The sequence below is a fragment of the Scardinius erythrophthalmus genome (assembly GCF_964197995.2).
Source record: "Scardinius erythrophthalmus genome assembly, chromosome: 9".
NCBI lineage: Eukaryota > Metazoa > Chordata > Actinopteri > Cypriniformes > Leuciscidae > Scardinius > Scardinius erythrophthalmus.
Window position 1 is genome coordinate 9325786 of NC_138229.1, and position 26790 is coordinate 9352575.

Here is a 26790-nt window from a genome sequence, read left to right on the forward strand (position 1 = left end):
TTGCATCAATGCATTGAGGGAGGGACGTGGCTTCTATGGAGACCAAACGGTAATGTTTATGTTGTTCAGCATTTTCTAATGCCTCGTGACCTAGTTTTTTCTCCGTTCAGTTATGCCCTAGTTTTTCTACCCTTTAAATTAGTTATGGTTCGTTTTTTTTTTTAACTGTAGCCCACACTTATTTAGATTCTAGTCAACGTTTTGTAGCAATGTTCATCATCAACCAGCAAAATAACTTCAAATTTGGTTACAAAAACACTTCATTACTTCAAACATTCATTATATATTAAACACAACCTGGAGATGCACATTTTTATTTTCTTGATGTTAAAAGCACTCTGCACAATTCATTCATTAACAGCTTCCTCATTTTCATGTTTGTAAACATTTTGACTCCTTTTGTCACTCCTTGGACATTAACTAGTTGCTTACAGTTGTTGTGCAGTTTATCTCTCTCTCCGGCTTCAAGTATGTATCTTACTGCTTAGCAGTTCAAAACTTACCAAAAACAGCAGCAGGCATTTAAGTCTTTATCAACTTTATCACTGGAAAAGCATTTAAACAAACTAAGTTTCTTTTATAATGTTCATTTAAAATGGAGAAATAAGAAATGATTGAACAGATATGACATGAATTGTAGGGATTACAGAGGGAATATACACAAACAGTCTAACGATGGATGGAGCAACTTTTTGGAGAACATTTAAACATCATAACAGCCCACTTTGCTGTTGATGGCTTTTTAATCCAACACATTTTTGCTAATGCACACATCTTACACAGTTCAACTACACATGCTGCTCTGCCATACATCACAGTTCTTTGCCATTACATTCTCAGTGCGATATGCAGTGTGTTTTCCTTATTTTTTTTTAAATAGACAGTAAGCAGGGCCTGTCATTCGCCCCTTTTCAGAATGAATATCCAGAGGTCAAGGGTCAAGACCAGGTTCACTTTGGCACATATGGGCGATGGACAGCTGTATGCAAAACCCCATGGATGAGGGAGTCCAGGAACTTCTGTGCTTCACAGGCAGGTGTGTATCCACAGAGATTTTAATGCAAAGTTGAGCTCAGGTTTAGGTCGAACAGAAGCATGCATAACACTTTAGCATTTCTACTGTAATGGTAACAATGGCTCTCTGCAGAAGAAGTTGACATAGACACACAATGGTGGGAATCACACACTGTGGACACCCGCCGACACAAGATGGCTGGCACGGGATCCTGAGTCTCAAGGCTTACAGGTTCACAGAAAGGCCTAGTGATGGTAGTCCTTCTTACTGTGGGGACGGTTACCAAGGACTTTGTCGATGTCCGAGGCCACTTGAGTGGTGATCTTTGGAAGAACCTGTCAGTGAGAATGTAATCCATATGATGTAACTATTAAAAATGCAGGCAACAGAATCAAAAGCTCAACGTCATTATTTACTCAAAATGAAAATTCTTTCATCATTCATTATACTGTACTTTTTTAAACAATGCTTTTTTGACAAACTTAAAATTAAAATTGTTTTTTTGTTTATCAAACTGTTTAAATTAAAATAAAATAAAAATACACTATAAAATGAATTAAAACTTAATATAAACATTTAAATATTTTTATAAAAATGTATTATTACTATTGTTAAACAAAAATAAAACAATATAAAATAATTATTTTATTGTGTATTTTTTTAAATAATTAAAAAAATTGCAACAAAATTAATTGAAAACAATGAATACAAACAAAAGATTTATAATTATTATTACACAAAAATAAAACATTGACTATTAGTAACATAATTTACTCAAAATTCTTTCATCATTCACACCCTCATGTGTATCAAAAATTCATATATTTCTTATTTTATGTTTTTTTGTATTTATTTATTTTAGTAAATGAGAGTTAAATATTATAGATTCCTTTTATTTTTGTGTTAACTTCATTAAAAGTGTATGTAATATGGAAGCTGCTATACTAGATCTAACTAGTTTGACTAAAGGACCTTTCACACTGCGCGAAACGCGATAAAGCGAAGCGAATTGGCGATGAACGGTACTTTCACACCAAGCGCGAAACGATTGATTGCCTTCGACAAATTAACGCCTGAACGATAGGTGGCTCTGGCCGAAAATGCATTTTCACATGGCTTTAACACATTTAAACCTTTGGCTTTAAAGGAACAGTGGACAGTTCACCCAAAAATTCATCATTTATTCACCCTCAAGTTGTTCTTTCTTCTGCTGAACACAAAAGAAGATATTTTGAAGAATGTCGGTAACCAAAAAGTTGATGGACCGTATTGACTTCCATAGTATTTTTTTCCACATACTATGGAAGTCAATGGAGCCCATCAATGGTTTGGTTACCCATATTCTTCAAAATATCTTCTTCTGTGTTGTAAACTATCCCTTTAACCTAAGATAAATAAAGTTTGGTACTACACCAGAAACACAAACAATCTATAATGCTTACGACTTTAATAAGATATTAAACTCACCATCGATTCCCATTTTCTCGGCAATTCCTTGCCACAGAACTACTTTTTTGTCTCTGTTTTTGTAGTCGCTGTGACATTTATTAAAAAGTTCTCTGTTCTCAGACATGAATGATCACGGCCCTGTCCCAAATCGAATCTTAAGCCCTTGCGATCTTCCTTCGAGTCCACACTTCCACAAGTCCACAAGACTTTTTACACTGGTTTTCAAAACTGCTTTCTGTGCTATAGCGACACTAATCTTGCCTTTTTGTGTGGCTCCAAGCACGTGATCTAAAACTTAAATCTAATCGGTTGGCCTATTTCATCGCGGGGCGATGGGGAGAAAAATTGGCACACTGAACAGAGAAAAAAATCCTCATAGATCTATTGTTTCGATTCAAGAGTGTCATTGCATCGCTTAATCACGCTCAATGTGAAAGACCCTTAAGATGGTCTCAATCAGTGGTTCTCAACCGTTTTGACTTCATTGCCCATTGTCCACAACAAAAAGTTTTCTAGTTGTTTCTGATTTACTGATTAAGAATTTTTAAAATATTGATTATTCACTATTTCTATCTAATTAAATTTTAAGATTAAGATTTAAAAAAAAAACATGACCTTTTCAGGTCTGAGGGGGTGAATTAAAATATTATCTTGATTTTTAATTGTTTAATTATAAATGATTTAATACTTGTTTTGCTTTCATTTTGAATCATATTGAGGCCCCCTTGGAAATTTGCTGAGGCCCCCTGATTGAAAACCACTGGTCTAAATAGTTGTCCAACAATTTCGCCAAGCTAGAAACCACGTAAAACCATCTTCTGTCTGAGGCTTTACCGGTAGTTAGATCTTCCATCAGTCTGTGAAAGTTTGCCATTGCACATAAAAATAGCATCAAGTAATATCCTGTTTTTGATGTTTTAAATGTAAATGAACCATGTGAGATTCAGAAGTAAGGTGTTAAGAGATAAGAGCAGAGAGCTGTAGAAGGTGTGACAGTGTATTTGAGATGTTTTGATAAATCTCTTGCCTGTATCGCCCCCAGGTTTTCAGTGAGCTGTGCAGGGTTGGAGGTCCCCAGGAGAACCGAACTCACTCCTTCATTACGGAGGCACCAGGCTACAGAAGAACACGGAGAACAGATGTATGAGGGATCTGTGGTTTGGTCCTACAGTGTATGTATGAAAGTTTCAAGCCAGTGAATCATTGGAATCTCAATGGATTTTGATCGGGTGCTGCAGCCAAAGGTTTGTTCTTACAGGTATTTTTAACAGTACTTTTATAACAAACTTTTTTGTATTGTTTATCAAACTATTTAAATTAAAATATGAACAATATTTAAATTAAATATACACAATTAATTAAAACAATTAATACAAACAATATATATTTTAGAAAAGATTTATTATTATCACTAAATAAAAAATAGAACAAAATCACCATTTTCTAATTTGAAACCAATTAAAGAATTAGAATTAAGAATTTTACCCTCCACAGCTATAAACTTAAATTAAAAACACATATATTAAAACTGTAAAAAAAGGCTTACAAATGGACCAAAGCATGCCAAGTTAGTTTTTCATTAGGTATGTAATTTTAATAGTATCCGGCCACGTACTGTAAAGTGTCAGGAGTGCCAACCACATTTAAATACAGGAGTGAATCCCCTAAATTATTCTTCAGTGTGTGCGTCCGGAACATGACTCACTCCCGAAATTGCGATGACTGACAAGCATGGTAGCCATATCAAAGTTCTGGCATCTCACGTGTATGGTATCCTCAATTTTTGACAATAGTAATATTACAAAGGCCAAAGACTTATGTTCTGAAATTTGAACTAAACCACCGTATAGAAATGCATCATGTTTTCTTTCTGTTTGTAAGGCTGCTTCGCACATCGTTGCCATGTCCATATATAAGCGTTTTTGGGTTTGTTGTTTGGGTTTGGTTCATAAAGCGATCAAGTTTATGAGGATTAAATAAATTGAGTTCCATTTAATTTGTTCAAAAACAGGTAAATACGTATAAGCCTCCAGCAACAACAACAAAAAAGTATTCAGAAACAGCTCAAAGACTTGGTGATTTTAAAGCCCTGTGAGTTATGCGCATAAAAGAAAATTCAGCCTTTTACTTATGTCTGTACTGCGTATGACAGAACAGTCTCTCTGGCATTGATAATATGTGGCACACTGTGACAGTTGAAGTGAAAATTAGTGAAGTTCTTTTGACCTACCGATGGCAAGTTGTGTCAGGGTGCAGCTGAGCCTCTCAGCAATGTGGGTCAATTCCTTAAGCTTCGCCTGCTGCTTTCTGCCATCCTCACTCAGAATCTTCTCCTTCAGCCACTGATACGGCTGCATGGAGAGAGAGAGAGAAAGTGAGACGACCACAGCAAACCTCCCCTGACAGACCTGCCACCCTCATAGCTGGATCCTAACTAAAGGTGTAATTTATTTACTATAGACCTTATGTAGCCCCGCCCCTTTTCAGCGCTGCACTTTTTGAGTTCTGTCTTCCAGTTTGTATTTCCATTACATGAAGGTAAGATCTTACGGATTTATGAATGAACCGTTTGTTTTAAAATCTTCCCGGTCTACTGACATTTGTTATGACATCCACTTAAAACATTACAATGCTCATGATAACTTTCGTTAACTCTACAATAAGTAAATCCACTTCATCAGCTAATTCAACAGCGATGCCATAGAAATATACAGAGCTACCGCAAAAACGGAAGTTCAAAGATAAAATTCTAAAGATGTTACCACACTGGTTTCTCTGCCGCATAAGGTCTATATGAGCTCCTAAATCACTTCATCCAGTGACAGACTGTCCTGTTTAACTCTTGTTTTGTTCTTCAGTTGTTTTGGAATATATCTGCTTTACACCGAAATCTGGCACTGTTTCAGTTGGATATGGATCAGTTTACTCAACAGATATCCATCCTTATGTCATGAGGAAATGATGTCTGCCATGACACAAGATTAAAGTACCTTCAAAGAGGCTCTGGAAGATTCTGGGATGCCATTTTCATATTTTCCTGTGATGATGCCACAGGCCAGAGGAGACCAGGACACTACTCCAACACCTGCGGTACAAGACATATTTTAATAAAATGTTAAGGCCATTTTAAGGTTAACCATGGGTGTTTATGTGTGCATATTGATGTAGAATATGTGTTTGTTTTTACCAATCTTATGGTAAAGCTCTGGCAGTTGCATCTCCACTTTATCTCTCTGAAATAAATGATACTCGGCCTGTTCACACACAGGTGGAATCAGATTAAACTGCCTCGCTACAGAATACGCCTCCTACATGGAGAGACAGACATGACAAAAAATAAAAGAGAATAATATTAATACTGTTAAAAGTTTTCATGCTTAAATGTTCAAAAACACATTATTTTTCACATAATTTACATTGTTGCAGCACCTCTCCTCCCAGTCTGTCAGTAACGCTTTGTTTAGTTCTGGTCTCTATGAAGTCCCTCCATCCGAAAAGTGCAATGTGCTCTGACTGGCTGGACCAGTGTGTTGTGATTGGTCAACCGATTTGAGCGTGTTTGGGAAATGTTACGCACCTTACCATAACTACGAGTTTCAACCGGTTTCAACACACTACTAACCAACCAACTGAACCAGGCCCCGCCTCCTTTTTTGCATATGCCTTGAGCAGGAATTATTTAAATGAGGAATATTGTGAAGTGTTCATTCTTAGAAGAAAACTGAAACAGCTGCTTAAGGTCCTTGCACACTGAGTCTGAAATTTTGAAATTTCGTATTCGTCATTCGGTGGCTCTGATTTGTCAAAACACCTCTCAACGCTACGGATGTGAAAAAACAGACAATTGAACCCGATCCGAATTTTTTTTTATGACGGACGAAAGTTTTGGAGGCAGTGTGTAAGCGTGATTGACATAACGTGTATTCAACTCTTTTTTTTTTTATTGTGTGACGTCAATCTTATTAAATATTGCAAATAAAAATACCCAAACAGTGCCCACACTGTCAGACAAATAATAACAGAGCAACAAAACAACCAAACATGCTTGATGACAGGCTTAATATGAATAAAATATGACAATATAAAATAATTGCATCATCAGGATTGACTTAAATATCAAAAGGAACCATTAATGAAAGAGTCCACAGTAGTTTGTCCTCTCCACTCACCATGATCTCCATAGCTGACCAGCGTGACGTGCCCCAGTACATGGACATACCATGGTTAATGACATGCGTCATGGCTCTCACAATCTCTGAAACACACATGTACAGACAAAAATATCAGCCAAGCTTTTGGAATTAGTTTGCTCTAGATCCAGAGATTTTTTCATTGTCTGCTCACCATTAGATGGCGCTATCTACATCCTCTCCTTGTGCAGAGTGACTGGGCTTGTTTTTTCAGAAAGTCATTTAAAACTATGGGAATTCCCAGGATGCATATTTTGCACTTATAATTTAATAACTGATTTACATGTCCAGTTGTACATGTGTATTATTTGAATTCCTTTTTTGTAAAAGTATACTTTGCATTGTTACACAAATGCACATAACATGACAAAGGATATAAGGGTATAGTACTGTATCAACTAAGAAGGACAACACAATTTTTTTTATGAAAATGATTCTGCAGCATTGGAGATCAAATCTATCATGTTTATATTAAGGGGACCATGAATTGCAAAATACAATTTATTCTACTCTTAATAAATAAGATAACATTAAAGGGATAGTTAGCCTAAAAATGAAAATTCTGTCATAATTTACTCCCCCTCAAGTTGTTCCAAACCTGAATGAATTTCTTTCTTCTGCTGAACACAAAAGAAGATATTTTGAAAAATATGGGTAACCAAACAGTTGATGGGCCTCATTGACTTCAATAGAATGGGGAGAAAAAATACTACGGAAAACAATGAGGCCCATCAAATGTTTGGTTACCCATATTCTTCAAAATATCTTCTTTTGTGTTCAGCAGAAGAAAGAAATTCATTCAGGTTTGGAACAACTTGAGGGGGAGTAAATTATGACAGAATTTTCATTTGTGGGTGAACTATCCCTTTAAATTGGCTTATTTAGCCATGTTTTGGGAGGCTTACTTTGGGATTGTGTTGTCAGAACAGTTTGCTTGTTTTTCCTGTGAGATCTGGCGAAACTGACACAAAGGATAAACGCTAATAATGCAGAAGAGCTGAAGTTATTTCACAGACTTCTGATTTAACTGGATTAAACACGAGGAGCATTTCAGCAGTAAACTGACACAACGGCTCTATATCTCACTAAGCAAGTTGTATTGTACAATAACTTTAAATGACTCTGTATCATATATTCAAGCATAGCAGCACAACTGTATCCATTCCAAAGGGTTCAAGACATCCTAATGAAAGAAAAATATTTTTCTATCATTTACACATTCTTTGTTGTAAGATAATTAATTCTCAATACATTCATTAATTTAATTTAATTTAATTTATTTAATCATGCAATATATCAGAAACTTTCACAGCTGATGCTGTGCAGTCCTAATAAAGTATAGCAATAGCATCCTAAACTACCTAAAATTCAGAACCGGGTGAACTGGTGAACTGAACTGGGTGCTAAAAGCACATTGAAATAGATCACCAGAGAATTACAAATGGGCATCAAAGCCTTGTTAATTCAACTTCACCCGATATTATGAGTTCTAATATATACTGTATATATATATATATATATATATATATATATATATATATATATATATATATATATATATATATATATATATATATATATATTTATATATATACACACTCACCTAAAGGATTATTAGGAACACCTGTTCAATTTCTCATTAATGCAATTATCTAATCAACCAATCACATGGCAGTTGCTTCAATGCATTTAGGGGTGTGGTCCTGGTCAAGACAATCTCCTGAACTCCAAACTGAATGTCAGAATGGGAAAGAAAGGTGATTTAAGCAATTTTGAGCGTGGCATGGTTGTTGGTGCCAGACGGGCCGGTCTGAGTATTTCACAATCTGCTCAGTAACTGGGATTTTTCACGCACAACCATTTCTAGGGTTTACAAAGAATAGTGTGAAAAGGGAAAAACATCCAGTATGCGGCAGTCCTGTGGGCGAAAATGCCTTGTTGATGCTAGAGGTCAGAGGAGAATGGGCCGACTGATTCAAGCTGATAGAAGAGCAACTTTGACTGAAATAACCACTCGTTACAACCGAGGTATGCAGCAAAGCATTTGTGAAGCCACAACACGCACAACCTTGAGGCGGATGGGCTACAACAGCAGAAGACCCCACCGGGTACCACTCATCTCCACTACAAATAGGAAAAAGAGGCTACAATTTGCACGAGCTCACCAAAATTGGACAGTTGAAGACTGGAAAAATGTTGCCTGATCTGATGAGACTCGATTTCTGTTGAGACATTCAGATGGTAGAGTCAGAATTTGGCATAAACCGAATGAGAACATGGATCCATCATGCCTTGTTACCACTGTGCAGGCTGGTGGTGGTGGTGTAATGGTGTGGGGGATGTTTTCTTGGCACACTTTAGGCCCCTTAGTGCCAATTGGGCATCGTTTAAATGCCACGGCCTACCTGAGCATTGTTTCTGACCATGTCCATCCCTTTATGACCACCATGTACCCATCCTCTGATGGCTACTTCCAGCAGGATAATGCACCATGTCACAAAGCTCGAATCATTTCAAATTGGTTTCTTGAACATGACAATGAGTTCACTGTACTAAAATGGCCCCCACAGTCACCAGATCTCAACCCAATAGAGCATCTTTGGGATGTGGTGGAACGGGAGCTTTGTGCCCTGGATGTGCATCCCACAAATCAGCTGCAAGATGCTATCCTATCAATATGGGCCAACATTTCTAAATAATGCTTTCAGCACCTTGTTGAATCAATGCCACGTAGAATTAAGGCAGTTCTGAAGGCGAAAGGGGGTCAAACACAGTATTGGTATGGTGTTCCTAATAATCCTTTAGGTGAGTGTGTATATATATATATACATATATATATATATATATATATATATATATATATATATATATAAAGAATACAAATATTTTTATTCATTTTACTCAATGAGTTATAATAAGGATAATGGTCTGCATGATGGTCTTTAAGAGGAGATGAAGCATATTGAACTTAAACACACTAAGGAAGGCTCAGTGTCAGGACATTTGTGTTTTATCGTCTAGTGGAGTTTAATAAAGAGGAATTTAACTATCCGTCTGTGTGCAGACCATCAGTCCTTTTTTATAGCTTACACTCCTGTGCGAAAAAAAAAAAAACCCTAACTGGGCCAAGCCATAAATGGCAAAATATTTACTTGTCTTTTAACGGTCTTTATCTATTTTAATCACAAATCACTGGTCAGGAAATTAGCAAGAATTGCACTAATACTGTAGATAAAGTAATGCACGGAATAGCCTTTCCCTAAGCCATATGGGTAAACTTGCAGACAGCTTTTTACAGACAGACGAGTCAGTGTTGTTCAAATGTTGATGGCTTCGAACAGTTCATGAGTAGCTGAAAAATGTTTCCCAGTTCGTATAATTTAACGTGAGAGCAAAAATTCACTATAAGGTTCAAATAGGGACTCTGACCAGGTCAAAACATGAGCCTGATGGACTTGTTCTCAAGCCACTTCTTGGTTGTCTTTGCAATCTGGGTAGAAGCATTGTTTTGTTTTTATGGGAGCATTGTTTTTATGGTTTTTATTACAACCACACTTTATGGGCAAATAAATAGTTGCTTCCTTAAAATTTCTTAAAACAATCAACTTGGATGTTTGAGTCGTTTAAACTGACTTAAAAAAAATAGTTGAATCTTACAAATTAACTTGATAAGTTAAAGCAATATAAAAATATGTTGTTATAACTTATGATCATATAATTTTTTTACAGTGTACAATTTCTAATGAGATCATGTATAATGATAAATAGAAAAGAAAAATCATGTATCATGCCCACAGTCTTTGTTTCGTCATATGCTTGCACACGATATCAGTGTGTACATTTGACAGAGTGCCACTCTAACACCATCTGCTCTGAAATCCTCAAGGCACTATCCTGTTCTGCGCCATTACCAGTGGAGCCCTTTTACTGCTGTTACTCTTCAGCAGTGCTTTATAGCTTTTGGACAAGAACAGCGAGTACAAGATTTGCTCAAAAACCTTCGTCATTGAGTTAATAAAGCTGCTTTATTGCTTCATCTTTCAGATTTTCATGTGCAAAGAGCTGCTTTTCTCTGTCTCATCAGTGTTTTGACTCAAGGCGCTTCACTGAGGCCATTACTCTGCGTCCACTGAGTCTGCATTTCATCTTCACATGCCACCAGTGAATGATGTCTGTGGGGAGCTCTTTGTCTGACAGTGGTGTAGCAGGGCTGCCCTAGTCTCATCAAATGCCACGCATGAGGACCAACATTTTGTTAACTGACTGTCTGAACTTCTGCAGAAAAATTGGAACACACTTGCAAATACTCTAATGTGATTGGCTGGCATTAATCAGTCCACCTAGATATAAGAGATTGGTGGCACTAACTGCTAACGCCGTCTTTTTGCTGCTGGTACAGAAATCCAATTTCTTTATGTTTCTGTACTTTTTAACAGTTTGTGTGTCTTGTGGTGCTATGCCCCAACTTTAAGTGATTCTTCTTCTCAGTGGTCAAATACGAAAGGCCGATCAGCTGAATAGTGGGTTGCGCCACCTGGTGTGTAGGCGTGAATTAGCCAAAGGCGAACAATAATTTTCGCGTTTGGTGTGAAAGGACTGTTAGCTTCACTTTATCGACGCTGGTCGCTCATCGCTTTTCTTGTCTAAGTGGGCAGGTCATAGTCCAATGTGGACCAATCCTGTAAGACCAAGGCTGCTAACTGCATACATGTGAGAAACAAAAGAACTTATGAGAAGGAAAATAAGGCAAGAGAAGGTGAAAAGAGATAATAAATTATATTTAAAAAAAAAACAAAAACAGGAGAAGCCAAATTTACCTCAGTAGCCTACATAATGAAAATGAAAGCCCACACCCACTCGCTCATTACAAACTCTGTACAAGTGAAAAGAAATGTGTGTGGGTGAGAATGGAGGAAGTGAACGTCAGCTAAGCACAACAATACATCTGCTCAAGAAAAGAGAGAGCAAGACAAAAACACAGGAGACCAGAGGCACATGCCAGTGAGAACAAAAATGAATGGTTCCTCAGCAAACCATCGTATAGCTTCTTCTAACTAGAGACTGTGAACTCTAGCTCAATTCTGCTGGATCTCTCAGAACATCCAAACATTAGAACCCTGAAGTATTAATCTAATGTAATGTGAATGTCTGGGGTTTCTGCAGTGCGTAGGCTGAAGTGTGCATGTGCAGATGCGTCACGCTCAAGTGTCCCCTCAGATTTTTGAGACAAGTGGATTTTGATTGCAATTTCCCAATAAATCATGTTGAATGCTTGTTGTAGGCAAAAGAAAATGTAGGGGAGAAAAAAGCAAAAATCATCCATTTACATTCAATAAATTTAGTCAGTTCAAATGCAACAAAAATACATGCTCATCACAGCCTTTCAAGCTCAGTCACAATTTTGCTTGGTTTATTAAGCTCACAGTGCATTAATGTTAACAAATACAACTTCTGATTTTGATAATGTATTAGTAAATGTTGAAATTATTGTAAAACTTATTTAAAAGACAGCTGAAAACCCATCTCTTCCGTGAGCACTTATCCTCATAAAAAAAAAAGAAGAAAAAAAATATTTCCTTTTCCTTTAATCCTTCCTTATCGGGCTTATGCTACTCTGAACAATGCCTGAACTTTGTATTTTGAGCACTTCTTGTGTTGTTTTTGCCTGTTCACAATGACTCGCTTAATTTAGTCCTAAATTGTAAGTCGCTTTGGACAAAAGCATCTGCTAAATGACTAAATGTAAATGTAAGACTGGAAAAACTGGAAGAGAGGGCAACTCTCTGAGAAAACAAAGGAAATCAACATCTGAACTCTCTTGCTATATTAACATCCCCGTTCAAGACATGATCACACTTGAGTTGATCACCTCCTAATTTACAATTCTCTCCCTTCCCCATCTCGTCTCTCTCTCATGCTGAGATCCCCTGAAATTCACCCAAACATCTATATTGTTTGATGTGAACAATTATCATACAACACTATCTAATTGATGACTAGTCTATTCTTGGGCTATGATTTAGACGTCTATTACATTTTCACTCACAGCCCAAATTTTGCCTGGTTTTTGCCTGGTTTTAGCCTAGACATCTGGGCTGTGTTTGGACGGCTATTAGACATCTTTTAAAAGCAAAATTGCTTGCTGGGTACATGTCTGGTATAATTTGAAATGTCTCAGTGCAACTGGTACGAAGGTCTCATCCCCAAAGAAGTAAACCAAAAGGTAATCAAGTTTTTAAGAGTTTAGAGATATCTTGCTTACAGAGGAGGGTGGAGCTTTCATTCAAATAGCATCCTGTCCTCAAAACTCTGGAGACCGTGATTAATGCAAATTCCCATTGTTAGCATATGTTTAAGTTTCTTTCTTGGTCTGAGTATATAAAGAGATGTCTCAAGAGGCTCGGGGCGATTTGTGATGAGATCCACCCGTAATGCTGAGTGCCTTTCAGACACTCAGCATTATGAATTTCCTGAGACAGGTACATCTTTTACTCTCTCTGAGCATTTGATGTTATTGTATTGATTATCTTTGAACTTATTATGTAATTGGCATGATGCATTTATCTGACATTAGCCTAGAAATCTAGACGCACCCCAGCGGCAGCAACATTTATTTTGCAGCCAGTGTGGTCTAGCAACTCTCCGTTGACTTTCGAGCTGGAAAAACCAAACTCTAGTCAGGCCAATCACATCGTGTATAGAGTAGGCAGGGCGGGCTTAACATAATGACGACAGAGTTGCGACAGTTCCCTGCTACTTGAAAACAAAGAATTGTGGCTGCTGCTGGCGAACAGCGGTCTTTCGAATCGGCTTTGGCTGCGACTTTGGAGGACTTGGAGTTAAGTTTTTCTTTGAGAAAAGAACAAAGAACGGCACTTAAGTCATTCTTAAAAAAGGAAGATGTGTTCGTAGTTTTGCCGACCGGATACGGCAAAAGTTTAATCTATCAACTAGCTCCGCTGGTGGGAAAACGCTCTGATTGGTTGAAGCGCTGTCCTATTGCGTGCAGAGTGAATGTGAAAGACAACCGTTTATCCCGCCCTTCGGATTGAGTCGTGCCAATGGTGAGTTGCCAGACCTAACATCTTGATTTAGGTCTGGCTTGCCAGGCTAATCTGACATAACAAATTGTTTACATTTGTATTTTATGACTTACTCAGAAATGATTATGTGAATGCGACCGTCTAAGATATTAGCCAAATTACCTCTGTTTAGTGACCCGAAACTGATGAGTTTGTGATCGTGGGCCCACATATATGAACGGGCGGTGTGAGGACCCTGTGCGACTTTGGCACCCGAATGAACGAGGATAATAAGAGTAAAGAGTTAAATAGAATAATAACCAATAACTAATTGGCATTCTAACTTATATTCGAGATGGTGATAAAATGGTTATAAAAAGCTTAATTGGAATCAAATTATTTTGCCATGCTGAAAAGACAGTAACACGCAGTAAACCTTCACCCGCTTATCGGAAACTGTAATTGGACCTATAGACGGCCTTACATTATTATTATTATTATTATTATTCATTTGTAATAAATGCAGTAGAAGTATTGTTCATTCTTAGTTCTTAAGTTGTTAACTAATGAAACCTTGTTGTTAAGTGTTGCTGAAATATGATTACAATTTAAAATAACTGTTTTCTAACTTAACACATTTTTTGCTTTGATGGAAAAGTTTCCAGCATCATTACTCCAGTCACACGATCCTTCAGAAATCATTCTAATATCCTGATTTGGTGCGCCAGAAACATTTCTTATTATTATCATTGGTGTGCTGCTTAGTATTTTTTTGAAACTGTGATAAAAAAAAATTCTTTAGGATTCTTTGATAAATAGGAAGTTAAACAGAACAGCATTTATTTGAAAATTGTGTGTGTGTGTGTGTGTGTGTGTGTGTGTGTGTGTGTGTGTGTGTGTGTGTGTGTGTGTGTGTGTGTGTGTGTGTGTACTTTACTGATTAATTACTTTGATAACATCAACATCATTAGCACTTTGAACTTTATTTTAACAATCTCAGAAAAAGTTCCACATGACCCAGAATGCACCAGGACAAGATGTACTGTGAGTGTGCTAAACAGCAAGAGAATTATGCCTAATCATATTAGAATTTGATTTGTGGCTTTAATATCTCTACAGTAGACTGATGTGGACAACTCAAGCACAAACAGGTAATTTGAGGTTTGTTGAAACAGCCAGTTGGTGCTTAGCCTACAATATCAGATGAACACTAATAAACACAGATGTGTGTTTGGTGTTTATAAAAAAGGCAACAGATATTACAGACCGTGAGTGCATTGAAGATGCTGCATTGTGCATTACATGCATTGCAATGCTGTATTCATTTAGTTTAAAGAGATCTTTAAATGCACAGAGGACTGTGTGTGTGTGTGTTTGTATGTGTGGTATCCAACAGTGCTTCAATACAAGTTATGCTCTATCAACAGCATCCATTACATATTTTTTTTAATTATTACAGAAAATAATTGTTTCCTCTAGTTTGTAAAAAGCAAACAAAAATCCCATTTACACTAATGCACTGAAAACTAAAGTCTATAGAGCACCAAAATTATCATTAAAATGAAATCTTGATGACCTCATCTGTATGTATAAATGTATGTATATACGTACAGTATACCAATATATCTGCTCTAGCATCACATTGATGATCTTTCTCACAAAGCTTAGTAACAACATGTGGCAAACACTTAAACAACTCTCCAGGGAGACCATGGGTAGTAAAATTTGTTCTCAGTTCAGTTCCAAAATGTTCTTTTATTAAAATACCCTTTTTTCTTCCCACGAGGATTCAACTGTATGTGCCAAGAACAGACTGCACATCAATTTGGATCAAAATCATTCCAGTCTTGATGGTAGAACGATGGTTAAACATTTGACTTTGATAGACCTTCTGCTTTTCCCCACAGCAAAGCGCAGCAGTGCCTCTAAAGCTCTGATATGTATGGAGAGTCCTCTAGAGATTATCCTCACACTGAAGGAAGTCTATATGCAGTACTTTTCTGGCTTGAAACCCTGATGTAAAATGTGTTTGCGTGTTGATAAGACTCGCTCATTCAGACAGTAAAAATCCTAAAGCAGTCCAATGGCAGAAATCAGGTGTGTGTGCGTTTTCTAACAAATCTGTCTAAAGAAGTTAGCTAAATCTGACAAAATAAATAAAATTAAATTATGTTTTTTATTTCTAAAAATGTAAAAAGCCTCACATATAAGCAATACAAAGTGGTATGTTCTCATTAGATTGCAAGTAAACATGATTATGTGCATGTATGTGTACAAATGTGAGAAGAAAAGTTTAGAGTTTGGAGACACAGTAAGGAAAGAGCAGCTTAAAAATACACTATGTACCCCATGGGCAACTCTGTGTATAATCCCTCTAGAGAGAGAGAGAGAGAGTCAAAGAGAGAAAGACATATTTGATGATGGAGAGAGTGTGTCAGAAGCAGACTTCCTAAGCAATGCAGTGCCACAGAAATTGAAAGAGAGTGAGAGATTGGTTAGGCTGGGATTATGATAACAGCATGGAAAAAACGGCCCCATGAGATGTATAGAAATAGCATCCTATATCCTGTTTTACACACACACACACGGTGCACCTATCATTATGAGGACATTCCATAGGCCTAATGGTTTTTATACTGTACAAACTCTATTGCCTTCATTTTCTAACCCTACCCATCACAGACAACTTTCTGTATTTTTACATTTTTAGTAAAATGTTTTTTAGTATGTTATTTTTAAGCTATTTTAATTACAAGGACTCAGGAAATGTCCTCATAAACCACATTTACGCTGTAATACCAGTTTAATATGTTATTATACAAATTTGTGTCCCATAAATCATATAAACAAGCATACACACATACACACAACCAACTCACAAAGTAAAGGCCGGTTTACACCAAGAACGATAGATAATGTAATGATGCAATCATAGGAATAAAATCCATAGAAAACAATTGTTATAATATTTCACATCATTGGCCTACTGTTGTAACTGTATTTTTGATTAAATAAATGTAGCCTTGGTGAGAATAAGAGACTTCTTTTCTGACTCCAAACTATTGAACGGTAGTGTGCACTTTAAGGTGCAGTAAGCAATTTCTGAGAAACGCTTTGGATCAGACTGAGCAGCACAACACACTTGTAGCCAATCAGCAGTAAGGGGCGTGTCCACTCGTGATGGAGGAGGAGAGAGAGTGAGCAAGAAAGAGAGGAGGCTTAGAGACATCGCAAAAGAAAAAAGATAAGAGGAATATCATTGGAAAAAGAAGGGTTATGATCAGGCAAGAGCTTTATGACCCGCATTAATATTAGAAAAGCTTGCCAGCGCTGGAGAGACCGAAGCGGGAAGGCCTGAAATCAGACGGCAAGGTTTCTGTTTCTGCTCCATACGTGAGTAACATTCGTACTGTTTTTTCACAGAACCAAGATATGATGTTGTTGTAATGTTAGCTATAGTAACTAGACAGTTTTGAGTGTCATTGTTTGTTTGGAAATGCTGTGCTGTTGGCGACTAACAACCGACTCTTGCTTGTATACTCTAGTGTAATGTAAGTACATTTTTTGTTTTTCTTTGTCGTTTGTTCTTCATCATCGCTTTATTTTTCACAAAGCATTATTTTGCTTTGCTTCATCTGGTAAAGAGACATCCACTTGTGTATTGCATGTTCGTGCATTTTGAGGGCAGATAAATGAAGCGAGGGGTGTGTTTGTTTGGGTTGATTTCAAATTAAATCTGAATGTGTTTCTCAGAAATTTGCTTACTGCACCTTAAAACAGTGTTCTAGCAAAACCTCAAGGGGGCGCTAGAGTTATCTTCAAAAGTCTATGCCATTACACTGGTTGTGTTTTTATTCAGGTAACTATATATTATTTAAATATATGTACATTTATTTAAATCAACTTTAAATAACTTGCTCAGCAAGACTTTTCGAACTGTTACTCCACCATGACAGTAAAGAAAAAACCTGCCGACAGTTTATGCTAATGCCCACTATAGCTGCTCAAGCGACAATGCCAAATACATTGCTTTCTGAATTGCCTCTAACATATTTCAGAATGCAATGATGCACAAAAGTGAGCTAGCAAAACTAGAAGCATCTGTGTAGTGACTTTGAGGCCCAAGCCTCTCTTACCTTCCATAGGTGAGTTGCTGTCAGGGCGATTGGCGAAAACCACATCCACATATTCCAGCTGTAACCGCTGCAAAGAACCCCTCAGACCTAGAGAGAGAAAGAGAGAGAGAACGCCTAAGAGAATTTGAACGCTTTGTTGAAGTGAGAGTTTGATTTGTGGAATCAAACTGCACCCAAAACCGATATAAGGTGGTCTGAGGAACGTTCAGTGTTCGTCAGGAAAGACATTCGTCAAAAAATTACTTCAATTTTGGTCTCTCCCTCATACAAAACTATTGCTTCAGAACACTTGGGATAATGCCTGAGTTTTATGGACCACATTTATAATACTTTTATGAGGTATTTTGTCATTTTTTAAGCTCAAAAAGCATAAACATTCCGCTTAATATATTCTTTTGTGTTTTGTGAAGGGGAAAAAAAAGATTTGGAGCAACATTAGGGTAAGTACAGTGAAAACTATTCTATAAAATAGGAAAGATAAAAAATGAAGACAAAAACTTATGTAGTTGTCAAAGGACTTTGAAAGGATGAATGATTCAGTCCGACTGTCACTTTCCTTGTCCCATTCAGAAACAGAGAGAGACAGAGAACAAAGACAGCATATAACATACATTATGCACTGTCAGTAATATGTTTGTTTGTGTATATTCATAGACTAGTGTTATATCAGTGACCATTTTGGTATCCAATATTAGGTTTAAAATGATCGAGACTATTCTGATAAGGGTGATATCTGAAGTAAATAATACCAGGGCTTATTTCAAACTTGGAAGCTTGTCAAGATTAAAGGAGCTACTGTAACTTTGAACACTGTTTTGAACCCTAACAGATATATAATATTGGGCATTATATTAGATATCAGTCATAAAAAATATTGCATATTTATTGGTATAAAATTCGGGAACACAAAAACAATTATCATAAGTCAATCATATTGACCAAAATATATCATCTCAATCCTATTTATAGACCAGTGGCCCCCAAAAAGACACATTGGGCACACTTAAAATTAATGTCACATAACAGTATAGACAATTAAGTACATTACCATTACCAAAAGTTTGGTGTCAGTAAGATTTCTTTATGTTTTTGATGGAAGTCTCTTATGCTTACTTAGGCTGCATTTATTTGATAAAAAAAAAAAAAACAGCAATATTGTGAAATAGTATTACAATTAAAAAATAACTGTTTTCTTTTCTAATGTATATTTTATATTTAAATGCAATTTATTTATTTATTATTTTTCAGCATCATTACATCATTACTATACATACATTTTTTTAATTTTTTTAAAAATATTAAAAAATATAATGTTCTTCTTCGGATTCTTTAATGAATATAGAGTCAAAAAGAACAGTATTTATTTGATTTAGAAATCTTTTGTAACATTATAAATGTCCTTACTGTCACTTTTGATAATTTTGTTATTAATTTCTTGTAAAAAAAATCTTATATCTCTTGTTTTTCCATTTCGAACCTCACAAACATCTGATCTGTGAAATGTTTTGCATGAAAAGTGTTCTTGAACTGTTTTTCTTTAAATAAATGGTTGGTTTGACATTTAATGCAATGGCATTCAAGCTTTTTTGAGTGCTGTTTAAGTGTCCAGATACTTTTTGGGGTCACTCCACCTCCGAACACATTTATGCTTAGTTCCATTTTAGCTTTTCTTTTAAATAAGATTTTCTTATTTTATACACCTATGTCTAAGTACTGTTTGCATTGGCAAAACTGTGATGCTTTACAGTCATGCCAATAAATCTTGGCAGAGAGAGAAAGAGAGAGAGCAAACACCAGGTGTGTTGAAACAAAGTCAGAGAGCTTTCAGGTGATCAGACGCTGACGTGATTACTCTGCCATACTGAAATTAATCTGACAGATAAACCGCACACTCATTCATCATAAAAAGCACTGTAATCCAGCCAATCTCAGACTCATTAATCTGCCCCTTGCTCACCGAGTGCGCCCTCGCACTCATCCGCCACGGCTATAATCAGTCACAATTCTCTGGGTTTGTGGAGGAGATATTCTTAGCAGGGAGCTTTTTAAAGGATAAACAGACGTTCCTTTCTAGCCCACAAACAATGTCAAACAAGCACGAGCTAACGAGGACGAGAGAGAGAGAAGCCAGCCAGGAAAACTACACACAAGCTAGAGTGATAAAAATAACTGGGGATGAGCGAAGTATGCGAACGATTCAAATAGTTTCATGAAATACAGTGAGTTTTCTCAATCTGAAAGTGATACAGAAATGACATTATAAATATTAAACTCTCATAAAATCAGTGGTCCGCCTCCGTCTCATAGGAATACAGTAATAGAGCAGAGATAAATCAGAATATTATTCCATGTAGATTTCCACTCTTAATCAGGCACTCAAATAAAGCTTACGATCTCAAACACTTCACATAATTACATGCTGTCGATTATGAGAATACCACATAAATAGGCTTATGGTAAAATTAAATTACAAAATAAATGAAAGGGGGGGGGGGGGTATGAAAAACATAAACAAACATAAAACTTGTTTTAAAGATTACAGTTTAGACATTTTACTGGAAAACAGGACAATCATATGATTATGAAAATTATATTTGGAAATGTAATAAAAGTGAAGGCAAATGGTTTCTCTGTATACATAATGTATTTGAATCATTACCTTGGTTTGCATGTATCAAGAAAGATTCAGAGAGAGAGAGAGAGAGAGAGAGAGAGAGAGAGAGAGAGAGAGAATCTCACAGTGTTTAAGAATGAATGTTGGTGTGGGTGATGAGCTTTTATTAGGAACAAGGCCACACACTGCAGCGAAGGAGAACAAAAATCAATAAAGGAGGAGGCAATGAGAAAGAAAAGAAGAAAAAAGGTTCAGGTCAATTACAAACAACAGGGGGATTAGAAGAAAAAAGAATATCTACCTTCAATAATGTGCTTCCTCGAGAGCCCACGCTCTGTCTCGGCCCTAGAGAGAGAAAGAAAGAAAGAAAGAAAGAAAGAAAGAAAGAAAGAAAGAAAGAAAGAAAGAAAGAAAGACAAATGCCTAAATTTTAAGGAGAAAATAAGGGTATAGTTATTACTAATAAAATAAATAGAGTAGACAGACAGACAGACAGACAGACAGACAGACAGACAGACAGACAGACAGAAAGAAAGAAAGAAAGAAAGAAAGAAAGAAAGAAAGAAAGAAAGAAAGAAAGAAAGAAAGAAAGAAAGAAAGAAAGAAAGAAAGAAAGAAAGAAAGAAAGAAAGAAAGAAAGAAAGAAAGAAAGAAAGAAAGAAAGAAAGAAAGAAAGAAAGACAAATGCCTAAATTTTAAGGAGAAAATAAGGGTATAGTTATTACTAATAAAATAAATAGAGTAGACAGACAGACAGACAGACAGACAGACAGACAGACAGACAGACAGACAGACAGACAGACAGACAGACAGACAGACAGACAGACAGACAGACAGACAGACAGACAGACAGACAGACAGACAGACAGACAGACAGACAGACAGACAGACAGACAGACAGACAGACAGACAGACAGATAGATAGATAGATAGATAGATAGATAGATAGATAGATAGATAGATAGATAGATAGATAGATAGATAGATAGATAGATAGATAGATAGATAGATAGATAGATAGATAGATTGATTGATTGATTGATTGATTGATTGATTGATTGATAGATAGATTGATTCACTCCACTAATACTTACTTTCCTCCCCAGTACAGTTTAGTAGTGATGACCAGACTGGATCTCCTGTACACACACAGACAGATTATGGATTATGTGTGAAGTGATTATGTTTTATACATTTATCAATGATCAATGATCACTAAGATAAATACCTCCAACACTTCTTCTTGATAATGTTTCCTAGGATTATTTCAGCCCTGTGAAGAAAGACACATTTTGAGTACTTTGTTATAATATTTAAATAGAAAAACACAAGATTTTATTGCTGGATTTGTAAAGCTTTTTTTTCAGGGGAAACACCCCTCCTTTATGCAGTTTCATTATAGAATTTGCATCTTTCACAAACGTCAGCGCTATTTGCCTGACACACAGTTAACGTTGAGCTATGGTTACTGTCCACGGAAATCTGGAGGAAATTTAAAGCTTATTCAAAATTAATGTAAGTAAGTGTAATTTTATAGTGATTATGGCAACAGTAATTTATCTAATGATGCTCTAAAGACTTTTGGCATTTTAAATATAGCCAATGTAGTCTGTAGCCAATGTTGCCTGATCACAGTGGTGGAGTGACACTGTACAGATATATGGTTCCTATAGTTTGTTGTATCCTGCACTACTTAGCACTCAGAAGTGCCCCATGTAAATTGCATTCAATACTAAATTTGTGGCTGTTTGCGTCACAGCCTGAATGCATAATTCCTTTAGTGAATTTGATGCAAAAGCATCAAAGCATCGATGCAGACAACATGTACAGAAATGATGCTATCAGAGGGTGAATTTCAATCATAGTGAATTCCCTTCTGCATCTTCTAACAGGTTTAGATAAAACTGCTGTCAAGATGGAAGTTTGGATATGAAGTTTACAGGCTGGACTATTATATCTGCTGAATCCCAATTCCCATACTATCCATTAAATAGGCTTTATAGTATGCAATATTTAGAATAGTTAGATGGTATGAAAAGGTAATAAAGGTGTCCAGATGAATTCAGGCACTCAATTTGCTGTAAGTCAAAGGCCAAACTCACTTCCCAGCTGAGTAGACCTCTGCAGTGTCAAAGAGGTTGACCCCGTTTTCATAGGCTATAGTCATCAGCTGCTCTGCCACCTGCAAAACACACACACACACACACACACACACACACACACACACACACACACACACACACACACACACACACACACACACACACACACACACACACACACACACACACACACACACACACACACACACACACGGTATATTACTCAGAAAGCACTCAGCTGTCAATCATCAATGCAGAGAGCTTAGAAGTGTGTGAAACAGATAATTGAACGCTCACCTTTCTGAAAACTGCATTGCTTAATCCTCTTCACATGACTCACTGCCATGTGAAGCACTTTTATAACATTCATGTCCCTCACGCCGAATTCAGGGCTGATTTTTATATATATATATATATATATATATATATATTATATTGTGTTAAACCTATGTAGAATATCTTTGCCACTTTTATTCATATAGACAGTGCAGTTAGGATAGGCAATGATGGAGAGAGAGGGGCAGAACAGGATCACAAAATGCATGTTATTCAAAAGAAAACCATTTATCTTTGTAATCTTTCATCAAAATGCAATAGCTTGCTCTGTCCGTGAAAGATGTTCCTCTTCATCTGATTTCACCGAGAACTGTTATTTTTCAACCCCTCCCTTCCAAGCACTTGCCTCCATCCTGGCATTTAATGCCTGCTTGTCACTATGTATATAGGAATATGTGATATTGCACTAGAATTAACAGCATCTGATGTTGATGATGATCTGATCTGTGTTTTCATTCTGTACACCTCAAATGTTTGTCACATAATGCTGAAAAAATAATGCATGTCTTTACGGACAGATTTTCAGGCAGATGAACAGAGTGGCATTCATGTGCATATTAATAATTTATTAATACAATATTATTATTATTATGCATGGATGCTTGGTAAATGTATCCTTTTTTTTTTGATTGTGCTCATTTTATAAATAGTAAGACAACAGCTAGTCGTGACGTAGGGTGTGATAAATTAAACTGCACTGCAATGTCACAACTATCTTCAAGATTTCAAAGCACAAGCTATTAGACACAAGTCATCATTACTAATTTGAAACGACTGCGATTGCATTGCATTGCATCCATTGCACTGTTTTTTCATTGTTGTTCTATGTAAACAGGTGCTAGATGGACGCGTTTGACAAAAGAGCTTGCATCTTTTGCAGCGTCTTGCGCATGGCACAGCATTCTAAATACACAATGCTCAAGTTAATATAAGATAAAATAAAATAAAATGTCTCAGCTCTAACGTTGTGCATTAGACATGGTGTCCTAAAAATTCAGTGCTCAAGTTAAGATAAGTTTTAAAATCAACTTTTTTTTAAAAAAGTGTTTTTTTTTCCCATTCCACTTCCCTGCTTGTGTTTTTGCACTTCACTGCGCTACTTTTTCATGTTTTTTTTATGTAAACACGCACTAGATGGATGTCTTTGACCATTGTGCTAGCGTCATTTGCAGCATCTTAGACAAGACATTGAGCCCTATCTTAACAATCTAAGCTCATGGTCTAAAGCGCACGGCGCAAGTGCGCTTTTATGTCCGAATCCACTTTTGCTAGTTTAACGATGGGAAAAATGGTCGGAGCACCCTACGCATGGTCTAAAAGGGTTGCTTTGGGCGTAACCTGCAAAAAAAACAATCAGAGTCTCATCTTCCATTCCCTTTAAAAGCCAGTTGCGCTCGCGCCATGGCGGATTGCTATTTGCATGGCGGAATTTGCAAGCGGAAAGACTGAACGCTTCCCCAGAGAGGAAACGGATCTGCTCGTACGCGAGGTTAAAGCGCGCTAGCAGACCATCAACAGGACAAGACGGATTCCATCATATCTTTATGTACACAATAATAGTCTTTTACATTGTAATCCTTTTATTTTTAATATTTGGCATGTTTGTGTGCTGCTGCGCTAAGCAGTGTACGTGTGTTGTGCACCCGCCTATAGGCTCATATTATGTGAGGCACAATGTGCCCTTTAAATAACCAAAAAAATATTGCACCTTTAGTCCAGGTTTCAGTTGGCGCAGTCTATTTCAGTTGCCTCAAAATAGCAATGCGCCAACAATGCGCATTGTTTTCAGGCCAGCACGCCATTGACGAACAGATGGCCGCAAATGCATTTGCTAACAAAATGACGCAGGACGTGAAAATGATAACTGCGTCGGGCTGAAACTAGCAAGAAAACACTTGAGCCGAGTGTATGATAGGGCCCGTAGTGTTCATATTAAAATAAGTCAGACTAAAAAAATGTGTCTTGAGGCCTTTTGTTTTGTTTTTAAAGTGAGATGCGGGCAGTGGAATGTGAAAAACACAAAGTCTTGAGATGCATTTTTTAAAAGTTAAACTTCTTTTAACTTGAGAACCGAGTTTTTAGAACACTGTGTCATTGATGAGACGCTGAACAACACACAAGATGCGAACGCGACGGTCAAAGACATCCGTCTAGCACGTTTCTGTGTGAACAGCCAGTTAAGTCGCGGTCACACTATAGACTTAGAGCATAATGGACTATGAATTTCAATGGACACTGTCGTGATACGACGTCAAACTCTGCAGCATCTTTTTTTATAAACATGAATTCAACATAACAAATAGTAATATAATCAAAATGAAAAAAATATACAATCTACTCGACTTTACTGCAAAAATACGGGTTCTTTTTATTCAGCCAAGTGGTCATGCAATGACATATCGATCTTCTACTGGTCATTCGCAGTTCAGTGTTCACCAAACTTGAACTTCGGAACGAAGTTTTTCATTTGAAAACTTTTTGCATGAGCTTGCGTTTCCGATCTGATGCATTTGCATGTGTATGAATGGAAGTCAATGGAACAAAATGTGAAGTGTGACCGCCCCTCCCTTTAATAGGTTTTGGACCAGAGCATCTGTTTTTCTTGTTTAACTGCGGCAATGATACAATGATCTTCATGTCAGAGTTTGATCTTCTAATGAAAGAACAGTTGAAATGGTGGTTAAAACCTCTACAATCTATCAGTCTCTCTCTCTCTCTCACTGTCTTTGATGGAGAGCTATCAGCCAGGATGAGTGACAGTGATCCGTTCTGTCAGCGTTGTTGTATATTAGCAGGCCGATAAGGGAAAACCGTCTGCTCAACTGCTGATGAGATGACTTATGACATGTGGAGAAGGGGACCGAACTGGGACATCCGCATCTCGCATAATTTGATTGGACAAGAGGGATGACTGGACAAAAGAGGAGACTCCGCCTCTGGGGAGAGACAGGCTTGTCGTGGAAGTTGTTGCCAAAGGGACTTTTTATTATGAACCGCTAGTATTTATGTGCATTTGCCTTGGGTGAGTGTCAGAAAGGAACACTGGCAGAATGATGTTATTGTTTGAATAATGAGGAAGACCACAGCATGATGTGTCTACGAGCCTTCCTCTCTGCCAAGACTGTCAACACAAAACATTCTTATCTCGGCTAACTCTACCCAGTTTGTGCTTATGGCTAAAGTGGATTTAGAAGTGGGAATTACGGGTGAAAACAGATGATTCAGCCCCCTATTATATTAGGTTACAAAATTATTTATTAAGAGTAAATATAGTGTTTAATCTATAGATTAATTGCTGTTGAAAATGTATTGGAAGTGTACTTTCTGGTTATGAATATAAAAATATAAAAATTGAAATGCTCACCTCATCTGATATCTGCCCCCCGAATGTCACCCATGTGCCTGAGAAAGAGAGAAAGAAATTGAAAGAAAGAGAGGGAGGGAGGGAGTGTGTTATCCAGTGAGTTAGTTTATTATTATTAGTGATTTTGTGCCTCTCTGTGATGCCGTCGCTCATCCACATCCCTACCAGAGGCTTACGATCGGTAAATGAGCGATGGCTCGTGGTACCATCACAGAGAGGCACAAAATCACTCTCCAGAACATTTTCGTTCACTGTTCCTTGCTGGTGGAATGATCTCCCCGACTTCATCCAGAATGCAAAATCCCTGACAACATTCAAAAGACTCATCTTTTCAGTGAGCACTTAACCTCATCATAAAAAAAAAATCTATCTTTCACTTTCCTTTAATCCTTCTCTTTTCTAGTTTGTGCTACTCTAAGCAATGTCTGAAACTTTGTATTCTGAGCACTTCTTCTCTACTCTTCTTCTTGTTTGCCTTTTCACGATGAATCGCTTGCTGTATTCCTCATTTGTAAGTCGCTTTGTATAAAAGCGTCTGCAAAATGAATAAATGTAAATGTAT

General features: G+C 36.9%; 1 protein-coding gene across 1 annotated transcript in view; it reads right to left on the bottom strand.

The window, feature by feature from the left end:
- Positions 1-299: 299 nt before the first annotated feature.
- kcnab1b (potassium voltage-gated channel subfamily A regulatory beta subunit 1b) overlaps positions 300-26790 on the bottom strand; it is a 43176-nt gene continuing 16685 nt past the window's right edge. Inside the window, exons 3-14 of the mRNA XM_081375145.1 lie at positions 26229-26266; positions 22529-22608; positions 21655-21699; positions 21521-21565; positions 20728-20771; positions 17813-17899; positions 6634-6719; positions 5652-5772; positions 5455-5549; positions 4695-4815; positions 3492-3580; positions 300-1350 (exon numbers count right to left, since the gene is read on the bottom strand). Of these exons, the coding sequence (XP_081231271.1) occupies positions 1261-1350; positions 3492-3580; positions 4695-4815; positions 5455-5549; positions 5652-5772; positions 6634-6719; positions 17813-17899; positions 20728-20771; positions 21521-21565; positions 21655-21699; positions 22529-22608; positions 26229-26266 (941 nt within the window). The 3' untranslated portion in view covers positions 300-1260. The remainder of the gene's footprint in view (positions 1351-3491; positions 3581-4694; positions 4816-5454; positions 5550-5651; positions 5773-6633; positions 6720-17812; positions 17900-20727; positions 20772-21520; positions 21566-21654; positions 21700-22528; positions 22609-26228; positions 26267-26790) is intronic.